Source organism: Tupaia chinensis, unplaced genomic scaffold (genome assembly GCF_000334495.1).
Source record: "Tupaia chinensis unplaced genomic scaffold, TupChi_1.0 Scaffold000088_1, whole genome shotgun sequence".
NCBI classification, from domain to species: Eukaryota; Metazoa; Chordata; class Mammalia; order Scandentia; family Tupaiidae; genus Tupaia; species Tupaia belangeri.
The window spans coordinates 5169232-5193246 of record NW_006159550.1 but is presented as its reverse complement, the minus strand read 5'-3'; the positions used below and the strand labels follow the sequence as shown (position 1 = coordinate 5193246).

At 40.7% G+C, this 24015-nt stretch overlaps 2 pseudogenes and 2 gene segments (V, D, J or C); 1 reads left to right on the top strand and 3 right to left on the bottom strand.

The window, feature by feature from the left end:
- Positions 1–8440, bottom strand: part of LOC102484121 (T cell receptor gamma constant 1-like) — a 54202-nt gene extending 45762 nt beyond the window's left edge. The window contains 2 exon segments of the C gene segment in view: positions 7743–8057; positions 8273–8440. Of these exon segments, the coding sequence occupies positions 7743–8057; positions 8273–8315 (358 nt within the window).
- Positions 8441–10381: 1941 nt separating this feature from the next.
- Positions 10382–14273, bottom strand: LOC114006810 (T cell receptor gamma variable 3-like). The segment is given in 4 exon segments: positions 10382–11322; positions 11429–11500; positions 11846–12034; positions 14152–14273. Coding segments are annotated over 2 exon segments (375 nt in total).
- LOC114006809 (T cell receptor gamma variable 3-like) lies at positions 12962–19655 on the top strand (annotated as a pseudogene).
- Positions 19656–23006: 3351 nt separating this feature from the next.
- LOC114006823 (uncharacterized) lies at positions 23007–23116 on the bottom strand (annotated as a pseudogene).
- Positions 23117–24015: the final 899 nt, after the last annotated feature.

Sequence of the window (24015 nt, the reverse complement as noted above, 5' to 3'; positions counted from 1 at the left end):
TGTTGGTGGGAATGTAAACTGGTTCAGCCACTGTGGAAAACAATATAGAGTTTCCTCAGAGATCTACAAATACAACTGCCATTCCCTACAGCAATCACACTTCTGCATATCTACCCAAAGGACAAGTGAATGTTCAGTCAGAAAAGCACTTGCACACCAATGTTGCAGTATTATTCACAATCACTAAGACATGGGACCAACTCAAATGTCCACAAATGGATGGATGAATGGAAAAAGTGTGGCACATATACTCTATGGAATACAATTCAGCCATAAAAAACCAACAGGATCCTGGCATTTGATAGAAAGTGGTCATGTATGGAATTGAAGCAAGCCAGGATATAAAAGAAAGATATTGCATGTATCCACTTAATATATTTCAACTATCTGCATTTTATAGTAGAGATTGAAATATTAGAGGACATAAAAGCAGTGAAAATAGTTATGAATGCTGACGACAGTGAGGAATGAAGGGAGGGAAGGGAAGAGTATAGAGAAGGATAGCAAGAGAACAGAGGCATGACATTAGTGGGACATTAGAAATGATTTGTTACCTGTTGAAGATAGCATGTATAGTATCCTCAACTGGACTGGTCTGAGAAGTATTTCATGTTGGATAAATTTTCTTTACAAGCCAAATGAAATATAGTGATTGAAGGATTAAAAAAAGAATCAGAATAATAATAATAAACTGAAAAAAAGGATGATTAAAAGCTATTAGATGATGATGATGTGGATAGTAATGTCTTTGTCTTGACCAATATGCATGGTAATTGTGCTGGAAAAAGAAATGTAATACATTGTAAAAATACATGTGATTAAATGTAATATAAAAATTATGATAATCATAAATAAAATTTTAAAAGAAAAGAAAAGAAAAAGACAATAGAGTGAGATTTTAAAAAGAAGCATGATAAGAACAGAGAATGCTTCTCCCCCTAAGGAGCACAATAACTCCCTATCAATAATGAATAAAACATCAGAAATTACAGAAATGTCAGGAAAAGAATTCAGAATATCTATTATCACTGAACTCAGTGAGAAACAAGAGGAAACAGAGAACCAGTCTCAGGAGATTAGAAAATCATTCATGACTGTAAAAAGGAACTCCATAGATAACCTGAAAAAGAGTCAAATAGAACTCCTGGAGCTAAAAAATATAATCCAGGAAACTAAAACCTCCTTTGAAAACAAAGTTTCTGGCTTAGTCCAAGTAACTAAGAAGAATGTAAAAATATACAATAAAAATAAGAATGGCATACAGGAAATCCTAGACACCATTAAATATATACACATTATGGTACTCCAGAAAGTGAAGAGATAGGTAAAGGCTTACAAAATCTCTTTCATGATATATTTGTTGAAAACTTCTCAAACTTGGAGAGACATATGGAAATCCAAATTCAGGAAATAAAAATAAAACCACATAGGTTTCATATAAAAAGATCCTCTCCAAAGCACATCATAGCCAAATTGATAAAAATCAAAGACAAAGACACTATTTTAAAAATGACATGAGAGAAACTCCAGGTTACTTATGAGGGCTATTCCATTAGACTAATGGCAGACCTCTTAACTAAAACAATGCAGGCAAGAAAAAAATGAGATGACATATTTAAAATGGAAAAATATGGGACAACATATTTAAAACTCTGAGGAAAATAAAATTTAGCCAAGAATACTATACCCAGCAAGATTGTCCTTCAAGTGGGAAGGAAAAACAAAATCACTCCCAGATGAGCAAAAGCTGGAAGAATTCACCAACAGCAGGCTAATCCTTCAGGAAATATTTAAGGGAACACTTCACTTGTAAAACTAAAAGAGATAAATAGAAGGAAGGAGACTCAAAACAAGTAAGAAAAAAAAAGTAAATGACAGGATTAACTGTCTTAAATGTTAACAGATTAAATTCTCCAACTACAAGTTACAGATTGGCTCAGATTGATACTGAAAGACTGGAAAAAAATTTATGGAAACAGAAATGAAAAAAGGCACGAGTTGTGATACTGACATCAGATAAAATAGACTTTAGGACAAAGAGCATAAGAAGAGACCAATAGCGACATTACATCATTCTAAAAGGATCAATTTATCAAGAAGTTAAAATAATCATAAATATTTATGCACCTAATACCAGGGAACTCAAATACATAAAAGAAAGACCGCTAGATCTAACGGGAGATATCAACTATAATACACTAATTGTTGGATACTTCAGCATTCCATCATCATCACTAGACAGGTCATCTAGGCAAAAAAGAGACATAGAAATTAATTGATATCATAAACCAAATGGACCTAATAGACATGTATAGAGTTTCCAACCAACAATTATGGAATATACATTTTTTCTCATCTCCACATGGAACATTTTCAAAGATTTATTACCTAATAGGTCATAAAACTAGCCTAAATAAATTCATAAGCATAGAAACTACCCAGTATATTCTCTGACCACAACAGAATTAAACCTGAAATCAACCACAGAAAGAGTCCTCAAAAATACACAAAAACATGGAAACTAAGTAATCTACTTCTGAATGACTTTCAAACTACTGAAGAAATTTAAGACTAAAATATAAAGATTCACTGAAACTAATGACAATGAATACACTAGTCTTCATAACCCTTGAGATATAGTTAAAACAGTCATAAGAGGCAAGTTTATAGCCATTAGTGTTCCCATACACACACAAAAAAATTAGAAAGGTGACAATTAAGTAACTTAACACTGCATCTTAAGAAACTGGAAAAGCAACAACAACAACAAAATGTAAGAATAAAGGAAATAGTAAAAAAAAATAGAGCTTAAATAAATGAAATAGAGAATAAAAGAGCTTTACAAAAAATTCAATGAAATAAAAAGCCATTTGTTTTTTTTTTGGTTTTTGTTTTTTAAAGAGAGATTTTTTTCCTATAGGGTGCGTGCACTTGCCAGAGAGACGGAGAGACAGAAAGCAAGAAATAACCCCCAAGGGGGATAGCCATGCTCCAATTCCTCCTCCTCCATTCTCCTCTTGGGATTTTGGGCATGCACGCACATGTGCCAGCATGAGTTTAAGCCACTGGGTCTGGGACTCAAACTGCAGTCGACTAAACTGGAGTCCAGTGACATAACCATTACCTCATCTGCTGGTCCTGAAAAGTATTTTTTATAAGAAAAACAAAATTGATAAACCACTAGCTAGACTAATTAAGAAAAACATAGAAAGGAAACAGGTAGGTGAATCAGTAAGGAAGCCGGCAATATTACAACTGATACATTGAAAATACAAAAAAATAATTAAGGAACACTATGAGCAACTATATACCAACAAACTAGAAAATCTAGATGAGATGAACAAATTTCTGGACAAGTACAAGTAATATAGGTTGAATCAGAATGAAATAAAAAGTCTGAATAGACAAATAACAAATCATAACATTGAATCAGTGATAAATAGTCCTCCCAGCAAAGAAAAGCCCAAGTCCAGATGGCTTCACTTCTGAAATCTATAGAAGTTTTAAAGCGCTAACTCCAATTCTTCTCAAACTATTCCTAAAGATCCAAAAGGAAGGAATCCTCCCAAACTAATTTTATGAAGCCTCTATTATCTTAATACCAAAATCAGACAAGGACAAAACAAAAATAGTGATCTACAGACCAATATCCCTGATGAATACGGTACAAAAATTTTCAACAAAATACTTGCAAACTGAATAAAAATAATATCAAGAAGATTATACACCATGACCAGATAACCTTTATCCCATGGAAGCAAGAAAGTTTCAGCATACATAAAACAATAAATATAACACACCATGTTTAACAGAAAGAAATATAAAAATCATATGATCATATCAATAGATGTAGAAAAAATTTTTAATAAAATACAACATCCTTTCATGATTAAGATTCTCAGCAAAATAAGGGTAAGTGGGATATTCCTCAACAAAATAAAAGCCGTATATGGCATATACATTGCAAATATCATACTGAATGGGGAAAACCTAAAAAACCTTCCCCTTAAAAACTGGATCAAGGCAAGTTTGCCCACTTTCTTCATTCCTTTTTAACATAGTTCCAGAAGTCCTAGCCAATGCGATTAGTCAAGAGAGCAAATCAAAGGCATTCAGATGGGAAAAGAAGATGCTAAACTGTCCCTATTTACAGATGATATGATGACATACGTAGAATTCAAAGGACTCCATGAAAAAACGTCTGGAAGTGATAAACGAAGCAGAATACAAAGTCAATTTACAAAAACTTACAGCATTTCGATACACCTACAACGAAAAGACTGAGACAAAATTGAAGAAGGCAATCTCATTGACAATAGCTACAAATAAAATAAGATACCTAGGAATAAATCAAATCAAAGAGGCGAAAGACCTCTGTAAGGAAAACTATGAAAAACAAACCAAAAACTTCATTATAATACAAAAAACTGGAAGGACATCCCATGCTCTTGGGTTGGAAGAATCAATATAATCAAAATGTCAGTCATGCCCAAAATGAATTTACATATTTAATGCAATTCCAATTCAATTACTTGTGATAGTCTTCACAAGAATAGAAAAAAATTAAAAACTTTGTCTGAAATTATGAAAGAACTTATATCACCAAGGAACTATTGTACCAAAAAAAATAAAATAAGGTAGGAGGCAATTTACTACTCAATTTTAAAAATTAATACAAAGCAGTGATAAACAAAACAGTATGGTACTGGCACAAGAACAGACACACAGGGGAATGAAGCAGAATGGAGAATCCAGAAATAAACCCCAATTTTTACAGCAAACTGATCTTTGACAAAGGGTACAAGACAATGCAGTGAAGAAAAGAAAGTTTTTTCAAACAAATGATGCTGGAAAATTGGATATCTACCTACAGAAAAATGAAACTAGATACCTGTCTCTTACCATTAAAAAATCAACTCAAAGATGAATCAAAGATTTAAATATAAAGCCTCAAATTATAAAACTACTAATAGAAAATGTAGGGGAAACTTTTGAAGATATTGAAGTAAGCAAAGATTTCTTAAATAAGACCTCAAAAGAAAAGGCAATAGTCCCAAAATAGACAAGTGGGATTACATCAAGCTAAAAAAAACTTCCTCATAGCAAAAGAAACTGTAACTGAAGTGAAAAGACAGCCCTCAAAATGGGAGAAAATATTTGCAAATTTTTCTTCAGACAGGAGATGGATGGATATCTAGAATATATATAGGGAATTTAAACAGCTTGCCCATAAAAATAAATAATCCAATTACAAAATGGACAAATGAACTGAATAGATACCTCTCCAAGGAACAGTTATGAATGGCTAAAAGGCATATGAAAAAATGTTCAAAGTCTCTTGTCATAAGAGAAATACAAATTAAAATCACAGCAATGGATTATTATCTGTTGATGATGACGTGTATAGTATCCCACACTGGACTGCTGTGAAATGTATTCGGGTTGGAAAACTCACTTTACAAGCTAAGTGATGTATAGTGATTGAATGTATAAAAGGTATTGAAAGAAAATAACATATTTTTAAAAATTATAATGAGATATCATTTAATACCAATTAGAATGACTAAGATTTTAAAAAAATGACAGGGCTATAGTTAAAAGGGAACTCTTACAATTTTGGTGGCAATGTAAATTAGTCCAACTTCTGTGGAAAAATAACATAGAGTTTTCTCAAAAACCTACAGATAAAACTTCTATATGACCCAGTATTCCTACTTCTTGGTATTTACTCAAAGGATATGAAAATGCTCAATAAGAAAGGCACTTGCCCATTAATGTATATTGCAGCATTATTTACAATTGCTAAAACATGAAACCAACCGAAATGTCTAAAAACTGATGACTGGGTTGAAAACCTGTGGTGATATAGATTGTTACACAGCTATAGAAAACAATGAGATCCTATCATTTGACTCACAATGGATGAACATAGTTTAATGTTGAATGAAGACAGACGTTGAAAGATACACATTGTATATCCCCACTCAGTTTGTAATGAGTGCAATAGAATAGAGAGACTTGAGAATTGCTAGTAGAGAAGATGTCTATAAATGCGAGAGACTGTAATGGGAGAGAGTGGATAGACAGTGGGTGGTCGAGGCTGGGTGTGAGGTGCAGGGGACACACACACGGGAACATTTAAAAAAAAGAAAATCCACTGTTGAATTAAATAAAAGAAACGAAAGAAGATTGTTAGCTATAACACACATATTGTGTTTCAAAATTAATTGCTTTTTTCTATTTAGAACATAACTGAAATTTTAGAACATGAGATTTAAAATTTTTACAAGCCTATTTTCTCCCAAAAATCATGGCTATCCTGATAGAACACATCTTCCTTTTCAGTGTCCTCTTTATCTGGATCAATTCCATGTCTTTCAACATGCCTAATATGGCAGCCACATTTTCCTTACTTGATTTTATAATGTGTGTCTACTGTTCATCATCTGCTGGTTCACCCTAAGAATCCCTAAGTTCTAATTATTGTGAAAAAATAGCTGATAGACTCACTTCGTTCAATTTAATGTTGCCAACATTGAGAGCAGGGGTGACGAGAAGCTGCAGCTATGTTTGTTTTACACAGGACAGTTTTGATTGTGAGCAGAATTTTAAATATGTGCGTGTTAAATACAATTTATAGGAGACCATTGATCCGTACTGAGCATTTGGAGTCAAATAAACTAATTTAAATGGAGTCACCTACGCTGAGGTTCCATGTCATCAGCTGTTTACTTACAGAATCTGACCTTTTAAAAACTCAGAGAGTTCATAGCTAAATTGCTAAACAATACAGGTTAAACACACACACACACGCACACACCACAAATGTTCTACAGGAACCAATGCAAAGAAGCCCGGTCAACCAATCTGACAAGGTAAGAAAGTCCCCCCTGCTTTCATCCATAAGAGGAACGTAACCTGATGTTAACCAAGCCACTGTTAGCACTATACTGCTTCCTTGTTCTGCTCGAGCTACTGTTCAAGGCTCAGCTGTTCCATCACATCCATGTGAGATCCTATCTATCTGAGACTGGATGCTGCCTGGTTCCCGAGTGACTAATGAAGGCCATCTAGATCCTTGAAACTCATTTGTTGAAATTGTATTCTTCGAAAGGTGTAAGTGAATAGAAACATTGTCATACAAAAATAGCTTCTTTTTCTACATTCTTATTCATACTAACAGTACCACAGTCGATTGGAGTGAGGTTAATATCAGTTTATTTGTTTAAAAGATAAAAAATCTGATTATCAGCATGAAGTATTGAGTTCTAAGTTTTTATTCCAACATTTCTCCTACTCCTGAATAATGTATTATCGCCATTCCCAGACATTATATCTAGATAATAATTTGATAAGGCATTCAATATAACTATCCTTCCATAATACTCTCCTGAGAGTCCCCTCTAACATACCCACTCTAGGTAACCTCTGTAGAGAAAGCAAGTTGATGGCTCTCCACTAACCCCTAGAGCTCAAAGTACTGCACTGGTAGCGGCTTGCTGGGCCAATGCCAAGAGCTGCTAGCTCCATTTCAGGACGTCCTGGGGTGATGCTGGTGGCAGGATGCAGCTGTTGCTGGGGAGTTTATGTAAGGCAGGTGCTGGGTTCTGAGCTTTGGCTTTCCCATTGTTCAGAGTACAGCGAAGCTGGGAGCCAGAAGTGAGGTGGAGGCTGGTCTACACTCGGTACCAGGAGGAGCCACACGATGATTTTCAGTGTGGTACAGGGCAGGTCTGAATCACTGTGCCTCTCCCAAGCAGCACAGTAGTACACACCAGAATCGCGTTCTTCGGCACGTCTAATAACGAGCATGAAGCTACTTCTCGTGATCGCATAAGCATGGTATTTCGCTGGACTGATTCCTGAGTCCACCACCATGCTGGATCTGTAATAGTCGTAGTAGAGGAAGCGTCTTGGGGGCTTCCCCTCCTGGAACTGGTACCAGTGGACGTAGGTGGGACTTAGTTGGAGAAAATCACAAGAGATTTCAGCAGATGATCCAGTCTTCCCAGTAACTGCCAATATTCTCCTTTCTAAGTTGGAAGACGCTTGACTGGCTGGATGGGAAAAACAACGAAAAATAATGAGAAAGTCACTAATATAGCTTATCATTGCAAGATATAAAAAAATCAAGTGTATTTTAGAATACTAATGATCACAATATTCAGTGAGGTATAGCAGATGAGAAAAACAAGGCATGGCATGGAAAAGAGATTTAATAGGGAGATAGCTTCCAAAACAATCAAGCAGAAATCCTGGGCAGCATACTGACCTGGAGGCAGGAAAACGAAAAGTAGGGCTAGAGCCCACTGCATCCTCCCCTCTGGGACCTTAGAGGAGAGAACCCAGATGATAAAAGAGCAGAACACCTGCTCACCACTCAAGTCTGCTTCTAAAGGAAGGGATCCCTAGGCCGAAGGCAGTGAGTTGGCACTGGGACCTGGGGGAGGAGCCGCTGCTGTTCTGTCCAGCCATTGCTGGAGGGCCCTCCTGTGGCAGCTGAGAGCAGGCTCCCCTCAGAAGAGTAACCAGCAGCCCTTAGAGCCCAGAACTGAAGCTAATTGAGTCAGATATGGTTGGAAGAAGAACCATGGCTACAGCTGCCCTTTCCCTGTGGACAGTACTTGAAACTCAAAGAATCACAAACAAACTGTTATGATAAGGAAATGCATTAAACTTGTTTAGTAACTATGAGTAGAAAAATCCGTAGTATTTCTACAGAATAAAAATAATTAACAAATATAATGCAAATGCTATTTTATACAGTAACAATGAAAGGTATAAGATGCCTAGGAATTAAGCTAGCAAAGATATTTGTAAGACCAGCGTGGTAGGGAAAACTTTAAGACTTTGACAAGAAACATAAACTAGAGGCCGGGTGGTTGCCCAGGGATAAGCCAGCTAAACCCACATGTGAGGGCCATGTGTTCCTGTCCTGGGACCTCCCTGCATACACCAGCTGTGTGCACAGGTGCCTGTGACCGGGGCAGCTGAGACGGGGTGGACTGCAGCCTGCGGGCACTTTCGAGTATGCCCGTCTTTCTCTTTTTATCCTTCTGTCTCTTTCTCATGGAATAAATGGCTAATAAACTTAAAAAAAAAAAACATGCAAACTAAAATTGGGATGTAACAAGCTACACCAAATGCATAGAGGGAAAGATTCAACATGGTGATACTCTAACACTTAAACCTTTCCATTTGAGACTGCAGCTAGCACAAGAATCTCAGTCATCTTTACTTTTATTAGATATTGTACTGGAAATTTCAATCCAGGTGCTGTGAATAGAAAAAATGAAGAAAAGTTAAGAAGAAAAGACGAAATTTCTATTTTTCTGGTAATATGATGTATACATAGTAAAAGAATCAAATAAAATTACAATCAAAAAGAGATTCGGGGAAAATTATTGGATACAACGTACGCAAAGTTTCACAGAATTGATCGCCTTTTTCTATGCAAATAACAAAATAAATTTCAGGATGTGAAAATTTAGGTTTCTACGAGCCTACTTTCCCTTGATAATCATGGCTGGACCCCATATGTCGTATCTCTCTCCCCAGTCTCCTCCCTGTTTGGATTAATTTCATGTCCGTAAAAGCACATCACCCTTTGCCTTCATGACTTCTCGGTTTAAGTATCTCCTCCTCATTACCTGGCTGTTCTCTCGAAGTACCCCTTAGTATTAGTTTTTGACAAAAACATAAATCTAATAGACTAATGTTAGTTTGTGAATTGATCTTGCAAGTGTCGGAGAGTAGGGTTGATGCAGAGCTTTAGCTGGGTCTATTTCACACGGGCCAGTTTGGGCTGCGGGCTGAATTTCAGAACAAGGTGCAGTCAGTACAACAAACCGGAAGCCATTGGTCTGCAATGAGCACTTGGAGTCACACGGAAAGACGCGAAATGGAGATACTCATGCTAAGGTTCCATGCCACCAAAACTAAACTTAAGCCATTTACTTGTAAAACCTGACCTTCTAATAGGGGGACAAAGCACACCAAATTCCCCAAACAATAAAGTTTAGCCACAAACACACACAGACACACACACACCACCACCAAGATACTTTACAGCAACCATTCAGTAAGAGTCCAGTTTATCTGCTCAGACCAGGTAAGGAAGTTCCCTCTATTTTCATCCACACAAGTAACCTGATGTCAACCAATCTACCCTTTGCGTTGTGCTACTTCCTCGATTTACTGAAGCTACTGTACAAAAACTATTCTGTTCTGGCTGAGCGCGTGTCTATTTTGTGACGAATGCTGCCTGGTTCATAGATATCTAATAAAAAACAATTTAAGACTTAAAAATTGAACTTCTTGACATCTTGTTCTTTAACGGTCTTTGAAATTGAACTTCTTGACATCTTGTTCTTTAACAGGTGTAAGTAGATGCAATAGAGAGCGTATATACAACAATCACTGTTTTTCTACATTCTTGTTAATACCCGCAGTACCATGGATGGTGGTCATGAGGTAAATAAACAGAAGATAACACATTTGATTACTTACAAGCATAAGGTCTTCATGAAATCTAAAGTTTCCATTCCAACATTTCTATTACTCCTCTGAAATAAAGAATCCCCATTTCTATCCATGATATCTCCATAATGTTGAATAAATGATTCAATACAAATGCCCTTCCCATAATGGTCTCCTAAATGTCTTTCGTAACAGACCGACCCTGGGTGACATTGTCATAGAAAGCAGATTGAATGTTATTCTACCAGCCCCCAGCAGAGTTCAAAGAACTATGCTGTCAGCCAGATGGCTCAGCTTAGGCACAGACATGGTAGCCCCAACCTTAGAAAGTCCTGGGAGTTCCAGGTAGGGGGCGGGCAGGGTGCAGCTGTTGGCAGAGGAGTAGAATGTGGGGCGGGTGCTAGTCACTGAGCTTCAGATTTCTCTGTTCAGACTAGAGTGAAGCCAAGGGCAGGAAGTGAGTTGGGCTGCCTGTACCAGGTGTTGTCAGAGGCAAAATTTTCAGTGTAGTTCAGGGAAGATTTCGATCACTGTGCCTCTTCCAGACAGCACAGTAATACACACCAGAATCACTTTCTTGCAGATATCGGATCACAAATTTGTAGCTTCTTGTGCTTTCATAAGCGTGGTATTTCCCTGAACTACTGATTCCCAAATCCACCACCACCGTGGAGCTGTGGTAGTCGTAGTAGAGGAGGTGTTGTGGGACTTTCCCCTGTTCAAATTGGTACCAGTGGATGTAGTTGTTGCCTCGAGCAAGATCACAAGTGATTACAACAGATGATCCAGTCTTCCCAGTGACTGTCATGGTTCTTGCTTCCAAGTTGGAAGATAGTTGACTAGCTCCAGTGAGAAAAGAAAACACAAAATGATGAACAATTTACTGATAGCTTCTTATTAGGAAAAAACCCAAAAATCTCATGAGTATCTTTCTATGTAACATACTTACCTGGAGGCAGGAAAGCTATAAGCAGGATTAGAACACACTCCATCTTCCCCTCTTGGGTCTTAGAGGAGAGAGCTAAGATAAAAAAGGAATAGAATATCTGCTCACCACTCAAACCCACCTCCAAAAGAAGAGAACCCTAGAGCAGAAGGCAATGAGTTGGAGCTGGTCTTGCAGACTGGGCCACAGCACGGAGAGTCACTGAGGACCTACCTTGGATGACCAAATTATTTACCCAGCAGGGCTGGGCACTGGGGCCTGGGGGAGGAGCCCCAGCTGCTCTGTCACCCATTTCTGGAGCACCTTCCTGTGGCAGCTGAGAACAGGCTCCCTCCAGGAGAGAAGCCAACAGCCCTGAGAGCCCAGAACTGAAGAGACTGAGTCAAATATGGTGGGAAGCAGAACCATGCCTACAGCTACCTGTTCCTGGTGGAGGGAGCAGTCGACATCAGCTCACTCCCTGCAGTCCGGATGTCAGTCTGTCAGTGCCCTGCCGTGGTCTTGTCCTGAGAGGAAACTCCTGCATCCTGGTCCTGAACCATCTTCCTTCACACCTGTTGTAGGCAGTGAGGCGACCACCACCAGCAGATCTCAGAAGCTCTGAAATAGCTTTATTCAAAGATACTAGATTCATCTCTGTTGGTCACATTTGATTCTGCTCAAGGGTAAATGGACCTGTGTGTGTGTGTGTGTGTGTGTGTGTACACAATCAGTTTGCTAGAGGATTTCTGTTCATCATCAGGTAAAGAGGTTTCCTCACAAAGCACTGCGAGACTTTATGAAAAGAACAAAGAGAACAGGCCCAGTTGCAAATGTGCATGCTAGTTGACACTGCTATTTATCAGGGTGAGGGTGGGTTCAATTCTCAGCCCACCCTGAAAGCCAGGCCTGGAAGTGCACCCGAGGTCCCAGCTACTAGTGAGGCTGAGGCAGAGGTATTGTGATATAGCATGACCCTGACTTTAAAAAATTAAAAAAGGAAGCAAAAAGAGAAAGTACAGGGTGATGTATATTACAATATTTTACACACTTCAACTAAAAATTTACTTTTGGCTTATTCTAATTTGAAATTTCTGTATTTTATTTGGCAATCACATTCTGGAAATGAACACCCCTTCTGAATAAACAGAAAAAGTTTCAAAAGTCTAATGGAAGTGATTTTAGAAAGATGTTGTTACCTGTAGGATGAGGGACACAAGAAGGAAGTGGAAACCATGATAGAAGTTAAAAATCACCATTTAAAATAATTTCTGCTTTATAGCCATGTGAATGTTTTACTGATGTAAAAAAGATATAAACCAACAGGACAACACAGAAGGAAGGGAGGAAGGAGAAGAGAAAAGAAAGAGAAAGAACAGGTGCGAAAAAGAGTGGAAGAAGGAATGGAGTGGGGTGGGGGGGTGGCCAGCCCATGCCTTGGTGGTTAAGGTGGCTGGATGCTGCATGTCCGGTCACGTGGCTTGAGAAACCTGCTGGGCATGTGTGCATGCATTGCCAAAATCCCTCAAGGAAGGGGAGATGAAGGAGAAGGACTTTGCTTTCTCATTTTCCCTCTTTCTCTGTCTCTCTGGAATGTACTCACGACCTCTGATTATTTTTTTTAAAGCACAGAGAGAGATAAAGAGAGAGAGGTGGCAGCAGGAAGAGTGGCATCTAGCATGGTAAGTGGTAGTTGCAGTTTCATTTCATTTCATTTATATTTTATATTTATGATGATACTGTTAGGTGCCAGGAGTCAAGTATAGAAGAAAAGCGCAAATGCACGTTTCCAAAGCTTGGTTCACAGGCCAGCCCTGCTCTGAGAGGCTGACCACATGAGAAGGTTGCTGCTTTCGTGGCTGAGACTTCTCTGAGTACGCTGGGCAGTGTGGGCCCTTCGCCTTGTCTGCCGAGACTGGAGAGAGTGGCTGTGGCCACCAAGACTCTACTAGGAGTGCTGTTTCTGTTCTTTGAGCTGTGGCTCTGAGGTGATGCAGGCTATGGAATACTGAAGACCCTACACTAGCTTGGAGTCATGACCACATACAGATATGGAAAGAGAAACAGAGAGATCTGTGATGGAGAAAGAGCACATGAAAGGGAAGCAGCGAGAAGCACTTAGAGAGACGTGGAGAGGCAGGCTGCTGCATAGAGTGGGAGAAAGAAGAGAAGGTGCAGAGAGTGGAGGAGGGAAGGGAGAGAGACCTGGAAAGGGACAACAGGGAAACAGAGAGCAGGACGGCAATGGGAAAGAGAGAAGGGGACAGGGTAGGCGTAGACACAGAGATGAAGACAGACATAAAAAGTGACACATGAAGAACTCAGGAGATAGAGGGAGGGATTGCAGACGTTCATGACCAGGTCAGCCAGAGGCATGTTCTTTTAAAGCCACATGGCTGACAGGGCATCTGGAAGCTTGAAAAACACTCTGGGTGCAAGTGTGTGTGCACCAGAATCCTGAAGGGATTATTTCTTTATTTCATGCAACCTCAGTCATTCAGTCCAGTCTGCAGTGATGCAGCTGTTCTACTGGTGACTACTGTGACTGCTGTTACCAGTAATTGAGGTCAGACTCAGTGTCTCCTCTCCCTGGACCTCCTCCTCCCTTCCTATCTCTCTCAACAGCGACCTCCTGGCCCCACCAGGGAAGCATCTGTTCAACCCCATCCCCACCCCACCCTCTGCCAGGCACTAGGTGTGGCACCTCTGGCAGCCAGAGGCAAGACCTTGCTCAGGGCTCCTCTCACCCTAGTCACAATGTGGAGCCATGCTGGGCCACCTCCCGTCCTGCAGGCCCTCCTTCTTCTAGGCAAGCCACATCTTCCTGGGTGCCGAGTCTGCAGAGAGGTGGTGAGACTATGGCCCCCTGCCTCACTGCTGCCTTTCTCACAGCTGGCCTGCCTGTCGCCTGGCTAGAGGCGCCCACATCCTGGACCCCAAGGGTAGTTAGCTCCCCTTGCATAGCTTGGTCTACACGGGGGTCAACCACATCCACTGGAAATGACGACAGAGGACTCTGTCCCCCAGGAGCTCTTCTAGGGGGCCCATCTAGTGAGGACGTGCAGTGTGGCAGGGCCTTGGGAGGGCAGTATGACTCCTCTTGCCGGCTGGTCAAGCCTGAGCCCTGTACTTGCAGGTCCTCAGCTTATTCCTGAGCAGCTCTGTTCAGTCTGAGGGGCTTAATGTTCCTCAACCACAACCCACAGGGCACACGCACTTTTTGGAGAAGCAAAGAGAGACAGTGAGAGGGAAACGAAAACTCCCCCATGGGAGTTGGAGATCTCACAGTCCCTTCTCTCCCTGGGATATTGGGCACCCATTCACATGCACCCAGAATGAATTTCTACCACGCATCTAAGGCCCAGACGGTGGTAGGAAATGAAGACTTGAGAGCCTTAACCACCATATCATGGACTGGTCCTGTGTCTGCCTGTTGTAGAACTTTGAAAAGGTGAGTGTGTGGAGAGTATTGAAATGGCCCGATACTCTAGGCAGAACTGCCTGTAGTTCCTCACTCAACCGTGCACACTTATTGAGGGTGGAGAGAATGTGACACAGCTGTGTACAGATGCGAAGACACAGATGAGTAAGAAAAGTTGCTACCCTGGAGGAGTCCAAAGGCAGCCGTGCACAGGGGACCATGGAATATTTCCTTCCAGCTGCAGAGGGAAAGGAATTAAGTAGGAGGAGGCAATTGTCAGAACAACAGAGACAAAGTCACGAACAAATCACTCAGCAGTTTCAGCCAACCAAAACTTGACCAGTTATCTCTGTGACAGAAGAAATAGTCTCATTTTTATTTCTTCAAAAAGGCAAAGTGTGAGTGGTGCATGTCCTCGGATTCCTCACTGGCTCAGCATCCACAGAGACCAGGCCAGCGACTCACGCATGTGGGGAAGAAGCCATACAGGGCTCAGCAGGCCCAGGTGTGGAGGATGGGCCCTCAGGAACTGCTGTGGGTTCTGCCCAGATGAACCCCTGGCTGCAACTCTGCAGAGACGCCCCACTTGTCCAGGCTGACTGACTGCTATTCTCCACCGTGGGTACAGATCTCATATAGGGTAGGCAACTGTTAATATTCACAGTTTACATTTAAAAACTGCCAAAAGCTGTATAAGAAAGAAAACAAAGAAAGTTGCTTAAAAGTTGTACCAAAACTGGGAATCAGCAGTTAGTGTAATGGCTATGTCGCTGGACTCCCACGTAGTCGACTGCGGTTTGCGTCCTGGACCCGGCAGCTTAAAACTCACGCCGGGCGCGTGTGCGTGCGTGCCCAAGATCCCGAGAGGAGAATGGAGGAGAAGGGATTGTGGCGTGACCATCCCCCCTGGGGGGTGATTTCTCGCTTTCTGTCTCTCTGTCTTTCTGTCTGTCTGGCGAGCACACGCGCCCTATAGCAAAAACCTCTCCAAAAAAATAAAAGATAGTAAGTTGTATCAAAACAAAGTAACTTAGTTTTTTGAAGAACTCACTAGACAGTCTTTGTCATTCTGATGTAGCCGATGACTACCACACACTAGCAGGGGTCTCTAGACCAGCACTGGGGAATCCCTGCTGTAGAGTTTAATGTGTTAATGATACCAAATTTCAATTAATTTCTAATAACTAAAAGACAAAAAATGAAAACGAATACTTAAAAACTAAACAAACTGTAATCAAATGCTTATTTATCCTTTCTATTGGAGCTCACATGTATTTCTTAAGATCAGAGAAAATGTTCTAGAAGGTTAATTTTCCACCAGGTTCTCAATAAAGCCTACAAGAAAGCTCCAGGTTCCTGGGTGTGGAGAGGGTTCTGCCTATCTCAGCAGCTAATATCTGACTACTTGTGATTTTTATGAAATCCATTATATATATTATGGCCCCATGGAAGACTTTCTGAATGAGTCAATTGCAATCAGGAATTCAATTATGTACAGAGAAGATAAATCTGTAAACTGTCCAAGATCATAGAGCATCTTAGTGATGAAGCCAGGATTTGAACCCAGGCAGCTCCCCTACACTAAGTTATTACCACTGTGGCACCACTGTCTTATTGACCCTCATCCATAAGGAGTAAATAGAGAGTAACAGTTTCCCTATTTCACTTGGAAAATATGCTTATCCTCACCAGGGAGAACTCAGGTGAATCTTGAGCAATGCTACAAGTCAGGGTCTGCCACAGATGCCTCAGTTATCCAAACCGCTGTCAGTCTACAGGCGAACACCTTCTTTCTTAACCTTCACTGGAAGATCTCAGTTAGGGTATTTATACATAAATGGAATCTGTAAGTTTACTTATTTCTAATGTTGTGCTTTCTTTAAAAATGTGTTTCCCAACACTCTTCTGACTTTAATTTATCTGTGCCTTCTGAAGGGGCAGAAGGATAGGTCTTGCCTGTCTGTCTCTATGACTGCTACCTCCCATGGTTTCCTGGAGGCTGTGTGTATTTCGTAGGCCAGCTATTACAGTTCTTCCAGTCTGAGCTCAGGGATTCCCCGCTATTGGCCACTCTTACTAACTTCTAAAGCATAGAGGACACACAGTCCTTATGTTGGCCAATGGATCAACCTAGCTTCCTGGCAATTCCTGGCCTACACTTATCAATATAAAAGCAGCAAAGGAAACAGGAGAAAACGGAGCAATCAGGTTTGTTATTATATGTCACTAGGTTTAGAGGAAAGAGTTATAAAGAGATTTGGGATCTAAATTGCTCTGCCACCGCTGAAATGTCATGGGGAAGCTTAAGACACTGAGCCATGGGACTAGATTATTTCATTTGAACAAAATAAGGACAGGGTAATTTATATTACTGTCCTCCAAAAATTCTTCAGTCTTCAGCCATGTATGCAAAAATCTTATGCATAACTCTTAACATATTGTGCACATAAAATATTTGTGATTGTGGGGGTAGTTTTTTTCTTTGATTTATATTTGTTTTGTGGAGGTATAATATTCACATAGCTATAAAGTAGATACTATTTAAGAAGTGATATTTAATTTCCATCCTAGTTTTCTCTTCCCTCTTATATCCCTCATCCTACAGGTAACAGGATTTTTCTAAAATTACTTTCACTGTATTTCTTAACTTTTCATGTTTATTCAGAAGAGGCCTTCACTTCCAGAATGTGGTGGCCAAATAAAATATAGAAGTTTGAAATTGGGGTCAACAGCCAGTGAATTTTTAAGTGTGTACAAAATATTGCAAGGCATGTCACCCTGTACTTTCTTTTCGTCTTTTCTCCATTTTTATTTTTTAAACACACGGTCATGCTACATCACGATAACTCTGCCTCAGTCTCCTGGTAGCTGGGACCTCAGGTGGACGCCCATGCCTGGCTTTCAGAGTGGGCTGGGAATTGAGCCTAGTCCTCTCATGTGACCTTGCCTGGACTAGTAGCAGTGCCAAGTAGCACGCACACCCAAGCTGGGCCTGCTGTTCTCTTTCTTTTCACTAAATCTTGCAATCGTGCGTGAGGGAGCCTCTACCTGATGATGAACAGAAATCCTCTGACACAGTGATTTGTGTAAACACACACACTCACCGGTCCACTTTCCTTTGACAGGAATGAAGTGTGGCTAATAGACCTGATTCTAATTTCTCTTAATTAAGCAGGTTCAAAGCTTCTGAGATCTGCTGGTGGTGGTTGCCTCACTGCCTACAGACAGGTGCAAAGAAAGGTGGTTCAGGACCAGGACAGAGAAATTTCCTCTCAGGACAAGACCATGGCAGGGCACTGACAGACTGAAACTGAACTGCAGGGAGTGAGCTGATGTCGACTGCTCGCTCCACCAGGGAACAGGTTACTGTAGGCATGGTTTTGCTTCCTGCCATATTTGACTCAATCTCTTCAGTTCTGGGCTCTCAGGGCTGCTGGCTTCTCTCCTGGAGGGAGGCTGCTCTCAGCTGCCACTGGAGGGCGCTCCAGCAATGGGTGACAGAGCAGCAGGGGCGCCTCCCCCAGGCCCAGGGCCCACCCCTGCCGGGTAAATAGCTGGGTGTTCCTCTGAGGTAGATTCTCAGTGACTTCTCCCTGCTATGGCCCAGTCTGAAAAAGATCAGCTCCAACTCATTGCCTTCTGCCCTAGAGATCTCTTCTTTTTGAGGTGGATTTCAGCTTTGAGAGGATATTCTGCTCCTTTATCATCTGGGCAAGAAGGATGCAGTGGGCTCTCTTCCAACTTTTAACTTTCCTGGCTTCTGGTGAGTATGTTGCATAGAAAGATACTTAATGAGTTTTAGCTTTCTCCAATAGAAAAATATTCTAAGGAACTCCTCGATATTTTTTGTTTTTCCCACTGTAGCCAGTCAAATATCTTCCAATTTGGAAGGAAGAATGTCTGTCACAAGGAAGATTGGATCATCTGTTGCAATCACTTGCGACTTAAGTCAAATAAGTGCCAACTACATCCACTGGTACCAGTTCCAGGAGAGGAAGGCCCCACAACATCTTCTTTACCAAGACAGGGATACTAACACCAAGGTTGTGGTGGATTTGGGAAACACTCAAGGAAAATACCAGGCTTATAAAAGTGCATGGAATAGGTATGAACTTGAACTCAAAAACCTGGAAAACAGTGACTCTGGAGTATATTCTTGTGCCACCTGGTTCGACACAGTGATTCAGACCTGCTTTGTCCTATGCTGAAAATGTTGCTCGGGGCAGTTTCTGGTACACCAGACAGACCAGCCCCATCTCACTTCCTGCCCTGACTTCACTGCATGCTGAACAAAGAGACAGCTGGATCTCAGTGCCTAGCCCTCCTGACACTGCACTCCCCTGTCAACAGCTGCCTGCTGTCTCACCACCACCCCCAAGACGTTCCTTACATGGAGCTGCCATCTATAGGCTTTAGCCAAGCAGCCTGGCTGACAGCATAGCTCTCTGAACTCTGCCGGGGCTGATGAAGAGCTACCCACCTGCTTTCCATGCAGAGAAGGTCACCAAAGGCTGATATACTATGAGACACCTTAGGAGAGCACGGTGGGCAAGGTACTCACATGGAATATTTCATTCAATAAATATACAACAATCATGGCTAGGAGTGATAATTATACCTTTTTTAGGAGTATGAGAAATGGTGGAATGAACCTTTGAACTTCATGAAGACCTTGTGCTGGTCATCAGATTGCAATGGACTGTCACCCCTCACTAATCATCTCATCCAGAGCAACTTCCAGTCCTGCAAGCTCCATTTGTGATGTGCCCTATAGAGCTGTGCCATGGTTTTATTCTTTTTTTAAGTTTTTGCTATAGGGTGTATACACCTTATGAGAGACAGAGAGTGAGAGAGAGAGAGAGAGAGAGAGAGAGAAAGTAAGAAATCACCTCCCATGAAAGACAGCCATGCTGCAATCGCTTCCCTTCCATTTTTCTCTTGGAATTTTGGGCAAGCACACACATGCTCTTGCATGATTTTCAGGCTGCCAAGCCCAGGATTTGAACCAGAGTTGGCCATGTGGAATTCGGTGCCTTAACCTCCATATCACCTGCTGGCTCACTATGCCATTTATTCTAAAGAACGGGCCTCACTATGGCATCACCTCCTGCCTCAGCCTCCATGAGATAACAAGATGCACCACGTGCCTGGCTATTAAGGCCATGTTTAGAACATTGTCATTGCCCTTGGGTTTTGCCAATTTGGCTATAATATTCTTGGAAATCCATATTGGTTGTATAGTCTTGGGTCTCCTTATTTTCAGTTTTTTTAAGTGGCTCAGAAAAGACAGCTGGGGATAGAGCAGAGGACACAGACTACAGAATGGTCACCTGCAGATACTGGGATCATGGGTGTCTTTTATACGCTATTTATGTAGATTCTAAATTGTCTAAAAGATGATATTTATTACTTTTAAATGGTATTTTTTAATTTACCTTTAAAAAGAACCCATCAAAAAAAGAATCTTCTAGAATAGTAGCCAAAAAATAAAATAGAGTCCACTTGCTTCATAATATTGAAAATACATCTGTGTATTACTTAATATTTAGAGACAACATGAAATTTGATAGCTATATAAATTAGGGGACCAGCAGGTGGCATCGTAGCTAAGGCGCTTGACACTCCCAAATGGCCGACCACCAGGTTCGAGTCCCAGACCTGGTGGCTTGCTTTCTCACTCTCTCTCTCTCTCTTTCTCTCTCTCTCTCTGCATGTGTGTGTGTGTGTGTGTGTGTGTGTGTGTGTTTGTGTGTATCTCTGGTCAAATTAAAAATAAATGAATGAATAAATAAAATTTAAAAAAATTTTGATAGCTATGAAGGCCTGTTAATGGCTCTGTAGCGGCCACTCTGCCCCTCCCCCCCACCCCGCACGGCCCCATTCCTCTAACACCCTTTGATTTCCACACAGAACAAAATCTTGCTTTTAGTGTTGACTTCTATCGATCTAGTCAGCCAAGTTAAAGATAATGTTAATTTTTGGAGGGACACTGTGCTTGTACGCCCCTTTTCTCTCACCCTGTACAGATAATCAACCAGTACAAGTAATGGTAAAGGTGCTCGATCTGAGTGATGCTGCGCTCTGACGTCCTTGGTTTCTCTCCGGATTTATTTGTCCAGATGCAGACGTGGTGGTGCGAGCAGAATAGAGCACAGGTCGCCCCGATCAGAGCAAGGTCTTCCCTCTGCGTAGTTGACTGGCATGTGCACTGCCTGGGAACCTGTTCCTCTCCATTTCACAGATAATTGCTAGAAAAATCATCCACATGTGATTCCCAGCTGGAGGATGAGAAGAACATGGACTTTCAGTCTAGACTCTGTATGCCACTTCTTTGGGGACTCAGCTTTCTCACTCAGCCAAGGGAATTCTGCCAAATGTCGTGTTTTCATCTTAAGATCCACTGTCCTTTACTCCTCCTGACTCTGTGTCCCAAGAGACAGCTCCTATGTGTTATAGTAAAAGACATCTTCACTGTATGATTTACAGTTAATTTTGGCCGACAGAAGTTGAAATACAGACAGTCATGACTATGCAACCTGATGAAAGTGTTCCTTGGGCAGTGGTTCTTAAGATGGAATCCTGGGGGAAATAAAAACATTTTTCCAGTGGGCCAGTTGAGAGACAAGTCTCAATTGCCTCTCAACCTTTGGATTCTGAACAGAAACCACTGACCTTGCGGTAGATGGCTCACTATATTCATCCCGTGGGGAGATGCACCTAATCCCAGGCCTCTGTCAGAGAGGAAACCTGAACTTACTCTCCTTCCTCTTCCCAGCGTCCTACTGATCTTCTCCTGGTGGATCTTCAAAACACCTGGAGGATGAGGAAGCCCATTACTGTGTGGGTCAGACTTGAGGCAGAGAGGGATGGAGAGTTATCTGGAAGAGCAAAGGAAGGAAATCATGCAGATGGTCATAGGAGGCTACATTTGCCCTCCTCTAAGAACAAGTTGGGGAGCCAGGAGACAATGTTATCTAGTTCATTTCATTTCACTTTCCACAAAGCCACCAGCTCCCATCTCCAACGGAACAGGATGTGTGGCTCTTGCTTCAGTAACGAACAGGAAATTGGACTAGTCTCAAAAGATCATCATTAAATCCTATACTTTCCTGGATGATGGCTTTATAGGTGCATGGAGATTATTTGTCCTGCCATTGTTAAGTGGAATATTCTCAGTACTTATTATAAGCAAATCACCAAATACAGCATAAAGTAAATGACATTGTAGAGATCTACATTTTTATAAAAGATCAGAGTGTTTTGTAAATCACTATAGGCCTAACCCATCTCTGTGCTCTTGATGTTCACTAAAACAATAAATAAATGTAAAGTAGTGAAACAATATTGTGCAATTTTTAAAAATCCATGCACAGTGGTTTCATAATGGACATTTTTCATGAACGTTTTGAAGACATCTCATGAGTCTGAGAACATTAACCCTTTCCTGAAAAATATGAATGAAAAGAGGGAATTAAATTTCTCACAATATCTGTGTAAATTTTTGACCCACACTATGTCATTTAGTCTCAGAAGAGCAGTGGAGGGTGTAACAGCAACGGGCACACAAGGTCAGATCTCAGGAGATGAAGCCCTTGTACGGTCCACAGACCCCTGAAGTATTTATGGAATGAAAACTTAGTGACCTGTACAATGATCAACAGGGAGAAAAGGATAGCTTATACATAGTTTTAAATTGATAAAATACTATGTGGCCATTAAAAACAACGTGTTTGGGGCCAGCAGGCAAAATAGTAGTTAAAGTGCTGGACTCCCACATACCCAACTGCGGTTCAAGTATAGACAAGGTGGATTGAAACTCATACCAGGTGCATGTGCACACATGCACCAAATCCTGAGAAGAATGCAGAAGGGGTTGCAGCATGGCTATCTCCCACTGAGGGACTCTTTCTCATTCTCTCTCTGTCTCTCTGGCAATCACATGCCCTACAGCAAAAATATCTCTCAAAATGTATTTCGAAGAATTTTAAGTAAAATTTAAAATATTTATCATATGTTAACAAGGAGAATGTGAAGTAAAGATCTGGTTAATATAGTAAATTCCCAAATAAATAAATGATTATCTTGACAAAAGAGTGAATTGGAAGTAAGTTTAGAAAGTTGTCTCTGGAATGATTAGTAAATTTTCTTGAAAGTTTCACAGAATTTATCCTTTTTTTCCCCTGTCAGATGGGCAAAGTGCCAACATTGTTATGAGGCTCAAGAGAAGCACTTCTCCACACCACATGAAATCCCAGTCATCACAATTTAATTTTTCTTTTTTAATACTGGTTCACAATGCACTTTCCTCTACCTTTGGGTTCCCTGGGACTGCATGTATCCACCACTGCTCTTGGCTTTCAGGGTAGACCAGGAATCGATCCTCGCCCTTCCATGTGGTTCCAGAGCAGGTGCACAGCCTCTTAGCTGTGTGTGCTCTTGCAGCTGGGTCAGATTACATATAAACATAAACCTTTTATTATCTAAAAAATTATTTTAACATAAACCTTTTATTACCTAAAAAATGTAAGCATAATAGATTCAATATTTTATTGACTGATATGTTTATTAATAACATTGTTTATGTAGCAATATAGAATATAAATATATTCATGAAGGGCTAAAATGTGGTGTCTTTCTTGTCCAGACAACCTGCAAAACCCATACTGCTGGATTGAAATCCATCTCTAATAACAGTGCAAACATTTTAATTCTTACAGTCAGTTACTAGAATGTGAATAAGTCCTACTACCTATTAATCTAGGTACTCATAGGATAAACTGAAGCATCGAAGTTGATGCTGTTGTAACTCTGATACTGCCAAGAGATGGGTGAGTTTAATGAAATTTGCTAATTCAATGGGACATTTCAAGTTCCATGAAGTGTCTAAAGGGCATTACAGCCTCATTTATTCACTTGTTCTCTCAGCAAATGTTCATTGAAATCACTTTTTATCATGAATGCTAGAGATAAAAGGGTAAACAAAACAAATTTAGCATTCAAAAGTTTCCAGTCTCTGAACGTATTATAGATTTTGGCTGGATTAAGCCTTGCCCATATTCTTTGGCACGTGGCTGCCAAAGAAGTTGAAACTTTGAGGGTCATCAGCTTTCTTTTAAAAAATTAATTAAATTAGTATAGGGAGTATGTACTTGCCAGACAGAGATCAGGAGAGAAGGAGAGAAAAAGTGAG